This window comes from Leptosomus discolor, chromosome 4, assembly GCF_034619465.1.
Source record: "Leptosomus discolor isolate bLepDis1 chromosome 4, bLepDis1.hap2, whole genome shotgun sequence".
NCBI lineage: Eukaryota > Metazoa > Chordata > Aves > Leptosomiformes > Leptosomidae > Leptosomus > Leptosomus discolor.
The window spans coordinates 64,466,857-64,482,434 of record NC_141394.1 but is presented as its reverse complement, the minus strand read 5'-3'; the positions used below and the strand labels follow the sequence as shown (position 1 = coordinate 64,482,434).

General features: G+C 38.3%; 1 protein-coding gene across 1 annotated transcript in view; it reads right to left on the bottom strand.

Moving 5' to 3' along the window:
* The window catches only part of KCNIP4 (potassium voltage-gated channel interacting protein 4), a 335,504-nt gene extending 320,762 nt beyond the window's left edge, over positions 1-14,742 (bottom strand). Inside the window, exon 1 of the mRNA XM_086463680.1 lies at positions 14,655-14,742. Within this exon, the coding sequence (XP_086319806.1) occupies positions 14,655-14,742 (88 nt within the window). The remainder of the gene's footprint in view (positions 1-14,654) is intronic.
* Between the last annotated feature and the right edge of the window lie 836 nt (positions 14,743-15,578).

The following is a 15,578-nucleotide window of genomic DNA, read 5'->3' as shown; positions in this document are numbered from 1 at the left end:
TTACCATCACTTCTACAGTTGACTAGCTGAAGCCTTAAGGGAGAGGCAGAATCCTTCACACTTTCTCATTTTTTCTTGCAATTAATTTTTCAAATTATGATGCAATATAATGGAATCAGTCAAAACAAAATTTTAAAAGAAAAATACCAACGCCAGTAAAAATTGTCTCCAAAGAACAACCACCTAAATGCAAGTTTAAAAAGAAATCTCACTTTTAGGACACATAATTCCTTTTTTTTTTTTTTCTTTTTTTTTTTTTCCCTTTTTTAATAGTACAGAGTGAAACAAATTAAAATTTAAAAATATCCATCTGGGATTCAGGATGTTTGATTGCATTTTTACAACAGACTGAAATTAAAATAAGTAGTTTATTTTAGCAGTTGGTACAGTTCTATGCCTGGAAATTTATCATAGTTTGCTGTGTAATTTAAGCACTCAATTTCCAACAGCTACTGCTCTCAGCCTGGGGAGGCAATGAGGAGAAAAAGAAAAAATCTACAACAAATTACACGTGATGAATTTTTAGTAGCCTCAATTTTTTTGTATGTGTGTCATTAGGAGACAAGATACCATGCAACAGACTGCCTGGGAGAAGAGAAGGTTAACAAACTGAGTAGTAAAAAGAAGCATCTATGTGGAGGGTGACCTTCTGACAAGAGGTATTCCAGCCTCTGGCTGGGATGAGGAAAGGCCATGACTGCTATAGAATTATATTAAAAGTAGCTTACCATTCACTTCTGAAAGAGAGTTGTCCCGGCAGCTTTGCTTTGTATTAAGTCGTGTGCTACTGCACTTATGCAGTATTTTCTTGATTGGACTTTTCAGGAATCTAGTGCTGCAATGCTAAGTCTTTAATCCTACATCATAAGAGAGATACCAAGCTACTTAATTCTACCAGAATGACTTCTGCTCCAGGACTGCAAAGGATCAAAACACAGGCAGCAGTTTTATCAGTGTTTTCTTGCAGCATAGCGTAGGCACCAGAGTCCCAACGTACTTAACCATGGGCTGAAATAACTTGTCCTTGTTAGGGAATTGGTGGTGGAACAAAAATCTCAAATCACAGTTTTGCCTTCTAGCTAGTCAACTGTGCCTTGTTTTAGAATGACAGTTCTTTATGATTGCCAGTAGCACCCATGGAAGGCTCTTTGCAAGACATTATTGTGTCTCCCAAAGCACTGGACTAAGAGACACATATTTTCCTCATATTGTGTTTAAAAGAAATTCACAGTGGCTTACATGGATATGCTCTGACTTGGTAATGTGTTTTAATATCTTGTTACTCCAGTAGAATGCAAAGAGAAAAGGTTAAAAAAAAATCAAGAGCATTAAACTCATTTAAACAAATGAGTGGCATCCAGTGGACTGGATGTAAGGAGAACACTGATCTCTTGAGGCAGGTAACATGGCATCAGTTCCCTTCAGGACATGTATGACCACTTGATTTGGATTCAGTGCTTCAAGGAGACAGCCAGTCTTTAATATGTTGGTTTCACTTTGCTGGTTTCACTTTGCTCTCAGATGCAACTCTTGACAAGGTAATAAGTCATCTTTTTGTCTTGCTGTTAAGTAGGATTTACAGATAGGTTAAATTAAAAAAAAAAAAAAAAAAAAAGACAAAGGCAGGAAATGGAGTAGAAGTAACTGGTCAGACATCACTACTGAGGAAGGTTACAATGAAGGAGTCCCTATGGGTTCAATGCTGAAGCTCCTAATTTTCAACACATTCATAAACATTCAGAAAAGGAGGATGAATAATGAAGCTAGCAAAATCTGTTGATGATACTCAGTGAAGGGTTAATGCAAGAACTGCAGAAGTACCACATGGAACTGAGTGACTGGGGGGGGCGGCATGATGAAAGACAGCAGGCAGATGAAACAACATAGCCAACTTAAGATGAGGCAGGTAGGAAAAGGGGGCTGAACTCACTACAGAGTACAACTGAAAAACGGGATCGTGTTCTGATAATTCATACTTCAAGAAAACACTACCTTCACAGCATTTAAAAAGCAAAAAAAAAAACCATTGAGAATGATTACAAAAGTATTTAAGCATTGAACAGCAAGCATACAGAACTTAAAACAGGGAGGTTGTAACTTTTTAAGTACTACAAGACATCCTGGATTCTCTAGGCTAAAAAGGACTTAGTAGAAAGTAGCAAAAGACAAAGCACTTAAATGTATGTAAACTGGTGCCTGCACTACTTGAAGAAGCCATTGTGAACACCAAGAAAAATAATTTTAAATCTTAGTATATAGTATCATTTTTGCCAGTTCAAACCTATCCCAGTAAAAAAAGCCAAAAGAAGTGATACTTAAATGGATAGAGTTAATTCAGCTAATTCAGAAAATCTAAACTGAGCACTACTTAACCTCCCAACTACTGACCTTCAGCAGTGCTTCCTATACCATATTCAATCTGCAGGGAGCTGTAAGTGCAGTGCGGGTTTTCTATACTGCTTCAGCACGTAAGTGGGCAGAAACATGAAGCAGGATATTTTAATGATATATTCCACCAGTCATCGCTTTTCCCATGGCCTCTAGACACAATTATCTGTGATTGAAGGCTTTTTCCTTCAAATTCAGCTCTCTTATGGCCCAGCTTGCTAAATTCCCAGCATTGCAGCTCCCAGATCCATAGGAACTCCACAATCTGTACTTCACCTTTCTGATCAATGTGGTGAAACAACTTCTGCTTATCCTCTGCCCTGTCAGAATTTAAAGCGGGCCAACGCACCTCCATGGAGGTACACAAGTAGTTACAGTGTCCCAGTGCCTTATTCAATCTATTTAAATGTGGAATGCCTCAATTCCAGGTGTACGCTTTGGTGATATTTTTAAGTAGTTGTGTTGCAATACTACTTTGGGACTCCAGATTTGGTATTCGTATTTGACGCAGATTAACTAAATGTAAAAAACCCCCTAGCAGTACAGAATATAAGCTAAAATATCACATTGCTTGGAAAGAGTAGTGTTGCAAAAGAAATGTCCAGAACAAACTTATTTTTTGTTTGTACACTCATGTGTACAGTGAGACAGTACCTATTTATCTTACAGGTAAGCTGTATTAGAAAGAAAACCTAAATTTCCTCAAACTTAAATTTGCTCACCTTGATCAGCAGCAATACAGCTAAAAATCACATGCTTAAATACACGTATTTAAATAAACGTCCTTATATATATATAAAGCAAACAGTGAATCGAAAATTCTAGATACTCTCTTTTCTGTTATTACGCGGTATTTTCCTTCTCTGTTTAGTGATGAACTCTGCCTGGTTAAGATAGGAGATAAATTATTATTATAATCTTAGGGGGAAAAAAAGGGGGGGGGTACATAGCAAATTGTCTATTTACAGTGACAAGATGAACATTTAGGAGAACTCTACCACTTTTTTGGAGGACAGTTTTCTCCTTGATGAAAACTAACATCTCTTGCTATATGGTATGACTTGACTGATAAAAACATTTCAACAGACTAGTGAAAGAACTGGCCTTATTCCTACACTGTCTCAACAGGATGGCATTTCAATTCCTTACACAGTATGATACTGTACAGACAACAGGTAAGTAATTTAATAGATCAGTCCAGAACTTCCTGTAAGCAATGCATACAATTCAATTAGTTTCTCACAATAGACTACAGCGGTTATTCGAGGAGCTTCAAGCACTTCATCTAGGTAAGTCTTCACAGGGGCAGGAAGGCCCTGCTGTTTCCATTCACATCTGTCACTCAGCATTAAAGTTTCAGAGCGCTGTGAACGTGGACACAGAGTATGTGGCAGCACTTGGATTCACCTGTGTGCAGGAAGAGGGAGAGGGCCTGAATCAGGACAAAATTTCCAAAATGAGCAGTCAGGGTAACAGATGCGTCAAACCAAAGGGGAGCAGTGACTGTCAGCCACCGCCAGCACTTCAGTCTTCCCCGACCTGGACTTTAGTCACTGCTGTAACTTTGTGAACTCAAAAACCAGTGCATTTTTGAAAGAATAAATATTTCTACACTGTAGTTTAGAAAAATCATGAGTTTGATAATTTTGCCTTCCATCTTACAGCTTCGAAGTGCTGAGAGTTAAGACATGACACCATACTGTCCCCTAACTATTTCACTTGGTCCAAACTCTTCACTGGTACAGATTTGCCAGTGGCTTTATACAAAGGATGAATCTGGTACACAATAATATAGATGTATCAGTGTCTGCGCATATGTGCACATTTTTATATACTAGTGTCACTCACACTCCTTTCCCCTTCATCTTCTCTCCTCACCCTCATTCTCCTGGGTATGCACAACTGTTTTGCTTCAGGTAGGTTTTTCTTAAAGTCTTATTTTATATTTTCCCTTCTCTTTGGCATTAATTTGCATCTAAATTTCTTTGTTTGGTTGCATTTTTAAAAGTTATTAACTGATTGAAGAAATTAAAAATCTTCTTGTCCTCACCAAAAAGCCCTGCTGCCATTTCAGGGATCCTGAGGAGCTGTGCACACAGGCTACTCAGGAAAGTTAAATATTAATTAAACAGTAAGGTGGAATAGTTAAAATTAATTCAGTCTCTACTGAGACCCTCTCATTCAGAATTAAAACAGACTGTGTTTGGCTTAATTTCCTTGAGAAATTAATTATGCTAAATTAAAATAAGGTCACTTCAGTTCTGACTCTTCTGAAATGTAGCCATTTTACGTAATTTGAATTAAATCTGCCCATAAAGACAATTCCTGACATTTCTCTCATGTTGTAATTCCTTTCCTGAACTGATAATGGACGAAGTTTACAAAAGTTGTGTTAGGCTGCAGCGTAGCAATTCAAGAGCAGCTTATCACTGGTGTTTAATATTTGTTTTTCAGGAAAAAAAAGTCCGATATTTTCAGGTAACTGAATAAATGTACATAATCATTAGATTCACATCTACAGTAATTAAGTAATTTCGTATGTATTTTCTACAGAAAGTACTACAGATTTTACTGTCACAGATTCCAGAGGCATCATTGCCAGTGAAGTAGACTGTTATGAGTACTGACCGTACCTGACATAAGATTTCTGAACATGAGTGCATTTAAAACTTATAAGTGAAAACAAGGAATGACTGTTTAAAAGAGGTTTTGTTTAAAAAAAAATAAAATCAGTGTACTTATAGAATACATATACGTTTATAAATGTATAAATCTTAACTTTTCCATCATCCAGGATAATCTAAATCACCAACATTAGCAGTGACTATACATACTCTACTTGATCAAAAATGGACTTGCATTTTTTTGCTCTAAGCTGGATGCACCTGAACACGTGTCAGTACCACATTTGACCAGCAACTCTGCTCTCTCAAGTGCTGCAGAAACCAGAGCCCCAACCTCACAAGGGACTCATTGAAGGAGAAAATCTGACCTATGATCTTCAAGAAACTCTTCTCCAACTAATGCAATGAAGTGTGGCCACTAGACTGAAGAATCCACAGACACACTTTTGAGGAGTAAGTGACATAAAAGCCCAATTCCTATTTTCAGAGTTGACTAAGAAATCTATCTTCTGCTGACCTTTACAAATATTACCATAAATCCAATATATATGATCAGCTGTTGCTCATTTTTCCTGAAATTAACTGAAGTTTACCATGGTTATATACAGAAAGGCCTGCACGCCACAAATGCTAAATGCTGCTTGATTTTAATCACAGGCCTCATAAAAGGCAATTAAAAAAATAACAAATCTGCCAATAAAAAGCAGACAGATAAACAAAATTTAGTACCTCATTTCAGATTTATTCCATTTCCTAAATTAATGAAGTATGGGTGCAGATGAAAATAGACTTTTTCCCCCATCCCAGACACATTCAATTTATATTTAATTACACTGCCTAGATGGGTACTCTATAAAAAGTTCAAGAGGGTAAATCAAATTATCACCAGTTTTAAAAGCTAAAGATCCTATTTAACACCACACACACCCTCCCCCCAATAATACTCTATATGCTTATTTTCAGATGATGTATTCTGAAGACACAGTAATGACAAAACTTAATTTATAAAATTATGGTATCAATATTATTTGGAATAGAACTTCAAATGCAGAATAAATGACATGTTAGAGATCAATACTGAAGGGCAGTAACAGGAACACAGGGTCCCTAAGAATACCTGCTGTAGCTTTAAAAAGATGTTTGGAAAATTACATTTTCTTTAATTTTTTTGCAGTATTTTGGTGGAGTGATCCCCATATAAAGGTTGAAGGGTACACATACTTGCACCATGCTACAGACTTCACTTACAAATAAAATGTAAATTAGCACTCAAAAACCAGACTCTAAAGGTATTATCTTAGTCAATGTTTAAAGACCCAACTGATCTAATTTGGACAGCTTTTTGACTCTGTTTTTTTGAAACTGCTTCATAATAAGTATTCAAATTTCAGAACTGAAAGAGATATTGAAGTGAATTGTGTTATCCTCCCTAACAGGATGTCATTATGAAGAAGCAAGAGGCAAATTAAGAGTTCGATGTCACATTAAGTGTGTCACTGTTTAGTCAACATCTAAACAAATTCAGAGACATAAAAATCTGCAAGTAGAATTTAAATAAATTGGGTTATACACAGAAATGATAAGTGTTAAAAATACATATAGCCTGAAAACACCTTAAAGAAAGTAAAGGCCACCACACTGTACTGGGAAAGAGAATAGCCGAGTCTGATGACTAGTGTCACTATGTTATTGCACACAAACAGGGGACTGCCAGTGCAACAGGACATAAGGTTGACTTTGCCATGGCCACAAAGTGGTATAATTTTTATCAGTTACCACTTCTACCGGTCTGTATCAGAGCCAGTCACGTAGATTAACTAGTTAAAGCCTGAAGTGCTGTTAGCATGTAGCTCAGTGCCTACATATTTCCAAGGCAACATATTACTGCCATTTTCCAGATTGTTCATTTACTTTATATCCAAACACGGTATTGAATTTGTCATCATCTATCTCTAATTTTCCTTACAGAATTCAAAAACTAAACTATTAAATGGGGAACATATTTTTTGTTAATGCAGGTTCACATTCAAGATAACCCTTGCAGACTTAAACATGAACATGTAGTTATCGCAGTTTTGAGGAGATTGCCATTCACTAAACTAAAAGTTAAATTACGTACTAATACTGTGGTCATCCAAAAGCATATGCATATATTGTCATATTTGGGTGAATGAGATTGCCAGGGTTTCTTATTTTTATTCTTAGCTTGCACCCTTCATTTAACAGCCACAAATAAAACTATGAAGCAGATCAAAATATACAGGGGTTTACATTATATGTTCTAATACCTTCATTTGAATGATCACCTATTGTCACTGCCGCTGATAGGATGAGTCCATCTTCCTTTATTATCCCTGCTTTAGCTGTTACTCATCTCTTCCATCAGTAAATTTTTAATCCCTTTTCAAGACATCAAAGACAATTGCCTTAGGGAGGTAGGAAAGTATTTAGACTTAAGGCTAGTCTTGTGGATTTGCATTAGGTCTTCAAACATAATCATTCACATTCACAGCCAACACTATGACAACTGAGCAAAAGCATTATATTCACTCCAGGGAAAAAAAAAAAAAACAAAAACATACAGAAGGTCCTAGAACTTATTCTAAGGCTATCCATATGTAGAGTCTAACAAACACAGATATTAAAAGAAGAACATGCAATGACTTGTATAAATTAAGCTGCAAAACACTGTCTGAAAAAAAAAAAAGTTTCAGTTGTCTTCATATTTGGTTTATAACTCCATGCAAACTAGCTGTTTTAAACTTCTGGTGATTGGAGGAAGGGGCTCAGGAGAGATTATTTTATCAGGAACACTTTTTAGGAAGAGGCAGGGGTTACAACAGTTAAACTGTGATACTCTACCATCCTTTGAAGCAGTGATATTATCCTAATTGCAGAGAAGTTTATTTCAACATAAAAACATAAGAATGATTGTATTGGTTCACATTAAGGACCTATCTAGCACAATATCCTGTCTTCAGCAGCAGCTATTAGTGTATGCCCAGAGAAGAGGAGAAGCAGGACAAGCATATTGAATATTTCCCCCTAACACCTTCCTAGCCACAGACTATTTTAATCTCAGGGGATTTCTTACGTATACTACAGTTTATCTAGCTAGCGACTCCCAACAGATCTGTTTCCAAAGTGCTTGCCCAGCTTGTCCATCTGAACTCACACAGAACTTTTTGCACTTAAAACACCCTTTAGTCAGGAGTTTCACAGGTTTATCAGCCCCTGGGCTGATTCCTGACTGGTAATGGTAAGCTCACCACCCATCCATTTAGACATAAAACTAATTTTGCCCAGTATGCACCATTTTACATTAATCTATATTGAACTTTATCTGCCATTTTACTGCCTTTGAGAGTCATTGCACAAAATCTGTCTACGATACAAAGTCCCTATAAAACGAACAAAAACTCAACGATCAAAAAACAGCCTGTGTACTCTAAGGTAGTATTTATTACAGCTTCCATCCAAATTTCTACTTTATGTATGTTCTACTCCTTACTGTTTCTATACTCCAAGTTATTCTGTACAACGGTTCAAGGAAAAGTACACACACAGTTCAGAACTGCATTATATCACATAAGGCTGAGATACTCTTAATGCTGCCATTTCCTAACATTCTGTGTGCATAATTTGGTAACTTTCCAAGAGTTTCTTCAGGAGGATTTTTAAACATAGTGTCATTTGCTGTGTCCTACATACAGCTGAAGTTTTAATATTATCTTCATAAATTATGTCAGAAGTTTGGACTCTTACAGGAATGTTAGAGAACATCGGACTTCCAAAGGGAGATCATTTAGGATGGCTATGGAATGCTTTTCAATGTGTCTTTTGTAAGAGAAGCTGAACTGTATCTTTCATTATAATTAAGATTCAGATTTGGAATGAGAGAATAAAAACTCAAACTATCTTTTCAAAAGAAATGGTATGCAGCATGGTAACTTCGGCTGTCCTTTTCCCATTAACATACTACAAGAAACCTTAAGACTTCAAAGAAGACTCTTTTGGAAGGATCTGGGAAAAAACCCTTTTTGAAACAGTTTATATGATGGAGTTACTGTGTTAAAAATACAGAATGTTTGAGCAAGATATTTAAACATATTCAGGAGAATATGTTTAAAGATTAGGGTATTGCCTTTAGATCCCCTACTTCAAGATAGCCTTTTACCCACACAAATTTTTCACTACTGCTTCAGTCCTCTGTGATGTTCAGACAATCTACCATATGCAGGATTATAAAATTTGAAGTTGAAACATTTTGCACAACACTGAATTCTGAAGATACTGCTTAAAGGAAGAGCGGCATGCAAATTGAGGGAAGCAAAGGCAGTCTAACTAGACCCTTTTCTGAAGAGGGGAAAATTCCTAATTTGTGAGTGATTAGCAGTAGTTTATTAACATACATTTTCTAATTAATTACATTTCTTAAAATCTGAGTGATCTAAAAAAATCACTGGAAGTTCACAGTAGGTCTGCAGCTGCAGCATGCAAGTGGTGTATAGCTAGGATTGATTTTTTAGGTGAACAAAAGCAGCATTCATAACATGCTCCAGCTTGAAGCAGAACGTAACATAAGTACACTAAGTTATGGCATTCTCAGAATTTCTTTTAAGCTAACTGCTGCTAAATGCAATACAACCTGGTCTTTTGTTTCAGAGTACTGTCTATAGTATGGCCTACTTCTACACAAAAAGCATGTAGGACGGGTCCTATTTCTTTAGGATAACTAAAAAAAAAAAAAAAAAAAAAAAAAAGTCTTTTCAAAAGGCAGGTACTCAACCATGCAATAAATCAAAACTCCTAGAAACTTTATTGGAGGACTCGGGCAAAATTCAATTAATATATTTGCCAAGAGGGCTTAAAAAACTAAATTTAACTTTGAGGGTTTTGGTTGGTCGGTCGTTGGTTTTTTCGGTGGGGTTTTTTGGTGGGGTTTTTTGGGTTGGGTTTTTTTGTTGTTTTTTGGGGGGGGGGTTGGGTTTTGTTTTGGTTTTTTTTTTTTTTTTTACACGGTATTTTTCTCTCAGTGTTTGGTATTTTACATTTAGGCATCTCAGTCAACCAGTAGTATGAAACCTACTCAAAACCCAACTTTGTAACATTTCTGCATCCACCACATTCTTACACGAAAGTGATTTCTTCCTGAGGTAGACTAATACCAAGACTGCACCACCAAAATTTATCAATGCTAATCAGGACATTAAGAAAGCATGAAGTACAATGCAGAACGTCAAATGATATTTTTATTTATTTCTTTAAAATTAGTGAGGCTTCTTTCCCTACAGGACATGACAAAGATTTCACCCTTGCATATCAGAACTTGTGCAATTATATAGAGAGAACATCACACCTCTGCATATGAAAAATACCTGAAACCGTAGAGGTTCAAAACTACCTCACAGGCAAAAAACAATAGATGCAGACCTTAAATCTGCAATTCTTTTCCCATTAAATAAAAAACAATAATAAAAAAACCCACACACAAAAAAGACTAATCAGGATGATGAACAACACTGATCTGATATCAGAACAAGAAATATTTCAGCAACACAAACAAAAATAGTTTTTGGAAATATATGAAACCCATGTTTTCCAACGAATGTTGACATTTTAGCTTTTTCATGATATCTTCAAGCTACAAGCTCCCTTTTAAATAATTTGGTTTTGATCCTATTTGCATAAAAAGTGGAACATCTTTTTCATCTGCTCTCTTTGCCTCATGTTGTTCAGAATTAGATATTTTGGATTATTGTTTTCTTTTAATTTATTCTACTTCTCATTTATTTTACATGTATTTTCAATAGAAGTTAATGGAACATTGTTAACCTGCATTCAAAAGGGTAATTCATCTTGGAATTACCAAGGAGCAGCCTTAGAAAGCATTCTTAATAAACTGCCATCTCAAACAGACTCGGACTTTAGGCACTGGTAGGCAGGTGACTACAACAGTCACAGAAGTACTGTTGTGAGCCCCTGGACGCCTCTGTGCTAGTGCCTCCTACACCTTCAGGTCTACGCTCAGATGATATCTTCATCTTCGCAGTAGGCTAGAAAGTATTTCTGTGCACAAACAGACAAAATTTAAGACTAAAGATTACCTTCTGGTAGGCTGGTTTCTCAAAGAAAGTGCCATCAAAGAGTACATCTCGCATTCACAAATTGTTTTATTTTTAACTAAGAAAAATCACAATCTTGTGATCAGTGTTGTTTCACACCAATGGCATCAATCTCTACATTAAAAAAAAAAAAATCCATAACTTAATTTGCATAAGCCTAGAAGGGTGAAATTACTTCAGTTTGTTGGAGAGAGATTACAATTCCACAGCCAAAGTCGTTCTCTTCCTTCCTTCTTTGTAAATGCATATGCTAACTGGGAATTTGAATCTGTCCTAGAAAACCTAGCCTCCTTACAATATTTAACATGTCATATCAGGCATTTATATGAACATGCCTGAAAAGGATATACTTGTGAAAATTTACAACTGGTCAATGACAGTTTTGTTTCTATCATCTCTTTAATCCCCACACTTTATCAGTTGTGACAGTGAAGAAAAAATTTCCTAGCCATTGCTCTGAAATTATGTTTTCTCCATTTCAAAATAATTTGTGATCCATTCCTTGATCTCGGGATGATTTATCATGTCATTTGTAGCATACAAATTCACGTTGCTGAAAACTGAAACATTCTCAACAGCAAGGCTAAGTTCTTTACAACAATGTTTCAAAGACCAGGCACTTCCACCACAGCTCAAGAGGCAGTAGGCAGTAAAGTAGGAATTGGTATGACATTTGAAAAATGCTGTCTTCAAGAATTTGAGGAAGTCTGTTTCACTTGTGGAAACACGTGAACTTAATATATAGCAGAAATTATGAAAAATTAAAAGCTTGCTTTAAAATACTATTTCTTTTCACTACATTTTGCTGTCACAGTAACTTGCTGTAAAAAAAAAAAAAATGGAAGAGATCTGGATGTATTCAGGCAGAGATTGCCACTTAAAACCCTTCGTAAAGATTTATGCAGCATTTACCTTCAAGCAAGGGGTTAGTTTCATCAATATTGGTTACAGCTGAGTTGAATATTAAGTGTGAGTCCATGTGTATGTACTATCACAGACAGCTACATGAGATAATTTTTATTTTAAGTATTGCAATTCACCACAGAACAGGTCTGAAGTGCTGTAACTGGTTATGACACACAAGCAGTAAAACCAGTAATCAACAGTGACTTCTTACCTGGGCCTATAGCCAGTAAACACAGTCCCCCTCCTATCTTACCTTCTCTTGTTTTCTAATCAGTGTAGTCACACAACTGCACCTGAGCTTGTGCCAACCTATATTGAGGTAGATTAAGCATATATTCAACATGCCTACCCATACAGAAAGGAGGAATGGATTAGATTCCATACATACAGTTTTAACAATGTGTAGTTCCAACTTATTAAGTATAATTTAAACATTAAAGAACGCATGAAAAAGCAGGGGCCAAACCGTGTCAACAAGGAAGTTAAATTGTGTTCACCACTGTGCTCCTTAGTAAATATCTACAATTTGAAAATAATTGGTCACTTGAGTGAGCAGGCTGCCTGCCTGTAAAAAGCTAAATAAGTACAGTTTTGTTTCCGACAGCTATCCCACATTTTTTGAATGCTCAAGACAGAAACAGCAATATCTTTAATACACAAATTGAAGTATAACTTTCTAACACTTTCAACTAGGGTTCTTCATTCATCTTCATTAATTATCAGCATAATGAATTATGCATTGGATTTTGCAGGAGGAACAGTAACTGCTATTGCAACAGTTGAGGTTAATGAGTAGATTGGGCTATGCAAGAACTGAACAGTGGAGCTCTACCTCTCTTAGTGGTTCAATTACTATCACATTATACTGACCTTACTTGGTACATCATTTAAACACGATGAAGTCTATTAACCTAATAATAGTAGTAGAATACTATTGCCCATAGTAAAACCAAACTGAAAATTTCCTAGGAAGAATCTCAGTTCTTAAGAGTTCCTAAAAGTGGTGGGTTTTGCTTGCTTGTTTCCTTTCAGCAAACATGTTTCATGCCACTCTATTCAGCTTTCCAGTAAATAACATTGAAAACGCGCTTCTTAATTATAAATGAAATAACTTATTTTAGTAGTAACATAAGAATCGGTATCCACAACAACTCTTGAAAATGGCTTTGAACTGTGAACTTATAAAGCTTGCAGTACAAACGTCAGTCTGAAAAATAATGCTGTGCACATTATTTCCCAGATAGGAGAGGAAAAGCTTGGATAAGCTTGGATGACTCTGTGAAAAAGGAGTATTGGTGTTAACTTCTAACATCACTTTCTTCTTCCATCGTGTGCTATTTAATTCCCATAGCAACCCATAGGAGCAAGAAGCCAGCATTTTCAAAGAAATCTGAATTGATACAATTCACAAAAGAGAAGATGCGATAGCCTAGGCATAGTATAGAAAGTCAGGGAAATTCCATGTTACCAGACACTCGAAGTTACTAAAAAGCTGTATTAGATTTCCACAAGTTACAAATGTCTTACAAAGTACCCCTTGCCAATGTTTATGCCATGACCTTTATAGCATCATAATCCCAAATCTGATAAATTGCATGCATCGATACTTCAAATTATTACTGAAGAGTCAACTTTGTTCTTTAATTTTTCCATCAGTGCCTAAACTGGAAAAAAAACAAATCAAAATAAAAAAAAAACCAAACACACCACTCATCAGCAGAAACATTCAGAATACTTGTAGTAAAATGAACGGCTTTTAATTCTCAATAATCATGTTAGTATAATTGGCTATTATCTGCTGATGCTGGACTTGCACCTCTCCTTGATGATTTAGCCAAGGGGAAAAAATAAATATTTGAAGTCTAGAAAGAAGCGCAATTATATTTTATAACTACAGAATGACATCATATAAGCTATCACATTTGTCAGGTGTTGGGAATAGCCACAGAAAATGCTGAATTGTGAGAAAAGTATCTTTTGCCAAAGTACTAAGAAGAAAACTATACTGTTCAGTCTAGCTTAGAAGCCTGATCTGGTTCCGTACAATTTGTCCAAGGTTACAAAAAGGAAAATGACCTAAATAAGTTGCCAGTCATTTATGTTTCAAATTCTTTAAGGGCAAAAATCACAAGTGTTATTTAAAGTTTGCAGCAAGACACTGTAACATCATATTGACAGCCTGCAGTTGATTTACAGCTTGAGATAGCAAAAATAAGCCTCTGAGGAAAAGAATGCAGTCTGCTTGTCAAGGTAAATCAGTTCAAGAAACAGTGAAAGCAAAAAGCGTAAAATTCATCGTGGATGGCCATCGTGCGGACACTCTGTGTTACCTCTAACACACACAGGTGGACAGGTGAAGGCACGTACACTCACATTCCGGTTTGGATGCAGGAGTGTAAATGCTTAGAGGAGGTTACACTGCCGAAACACAACACCGTCTATTCTGGTTTTATTATGCTCAGCCACAACACGGTTCACACCCTTCTTTTTTATTATTATTTACAAGATGAAAGGAATCATAACCCAAAACAGTGCCACGGCTGCATTAACCTTAGGCAATTTTCTCGCTGTCACGCTGCACAGCTGGACCACAAAGAAAAAGAGGCATTACCTGTGTGAAGAGAGCCCGTGATCAGCCTGAGAAGGTACTGGGCAAATTTCAAGAGTTCACGCTTACACCGCTTCCGACAGCCGCTCATCTTCAGCGGCCGGTCCTCCTCCGCGCAGAGCCGGCAGACCGCGCCAAGCGCCAGCACACTTTCTGCCGGCAAACTTCTGCGGCCGTTGCAACCCCGCCGGGCAACCCCCCCCCCACCCACCCCCGGGTCACCCTGGCGCCCGCGGCGGGGACCCCCCGGCACCGCCTCACCACGGTGCGTCCGCCGGACCCGCCGGCAGGCGCTGCCCGCGCGCGGCTCCGCGGGCGCGCAGCGAGGCGGGGCGGGGCGGGGCGGGGCGCGGCGCGGCGCGGCGGAGCGGGGCGGGGCGGGGCCGCCTCGCCCGCCCCGCGCAGGCACCCAGCGCGAGGCGCGGCCCGGGGTCCGCCCTCCTCCGCGGGGCGCGAGGGGCTCTGTGCAGCGGGGCGGGCGGGGCCCCGTCCGCCGCCAAGCGCGGGCCGGCCGGGCGGCGTCGCGGGGGGTGAGGGCAGCGGGCTGCCCTGCCGGCGGCTCGGCTGCGGGAGCGAGACCGAGACCGAGACCGAGACCGAGTGGGGAGCGGGAGGGGATCCCTCACCGCCGCGTGTCGGCCGCGGGACCTGCAGCCTGCTGAAGGCCGTGTAAACCCCGGGCCCCTGCGCGCTGCGCGGGAGGAAGAGAGTAACGGAACCCAAGTGGTCCCGCGGTGCCGGGAGCTCCACCTGCCCGCCAGCTCCCTGACCTGAGACGGGGACGGGACGAGGGGGGGGGGGGGGGGAAGCTGCTTTGGCAAAGTCAGCATTTTGTGGTTAGGAGCTCTCCAAGAAAGCTTCTTAAAGAGGCTGTGGGCATTCCTTACCCTTCGCTTATGAATTCATTATTTTCCATCTTGCACAATA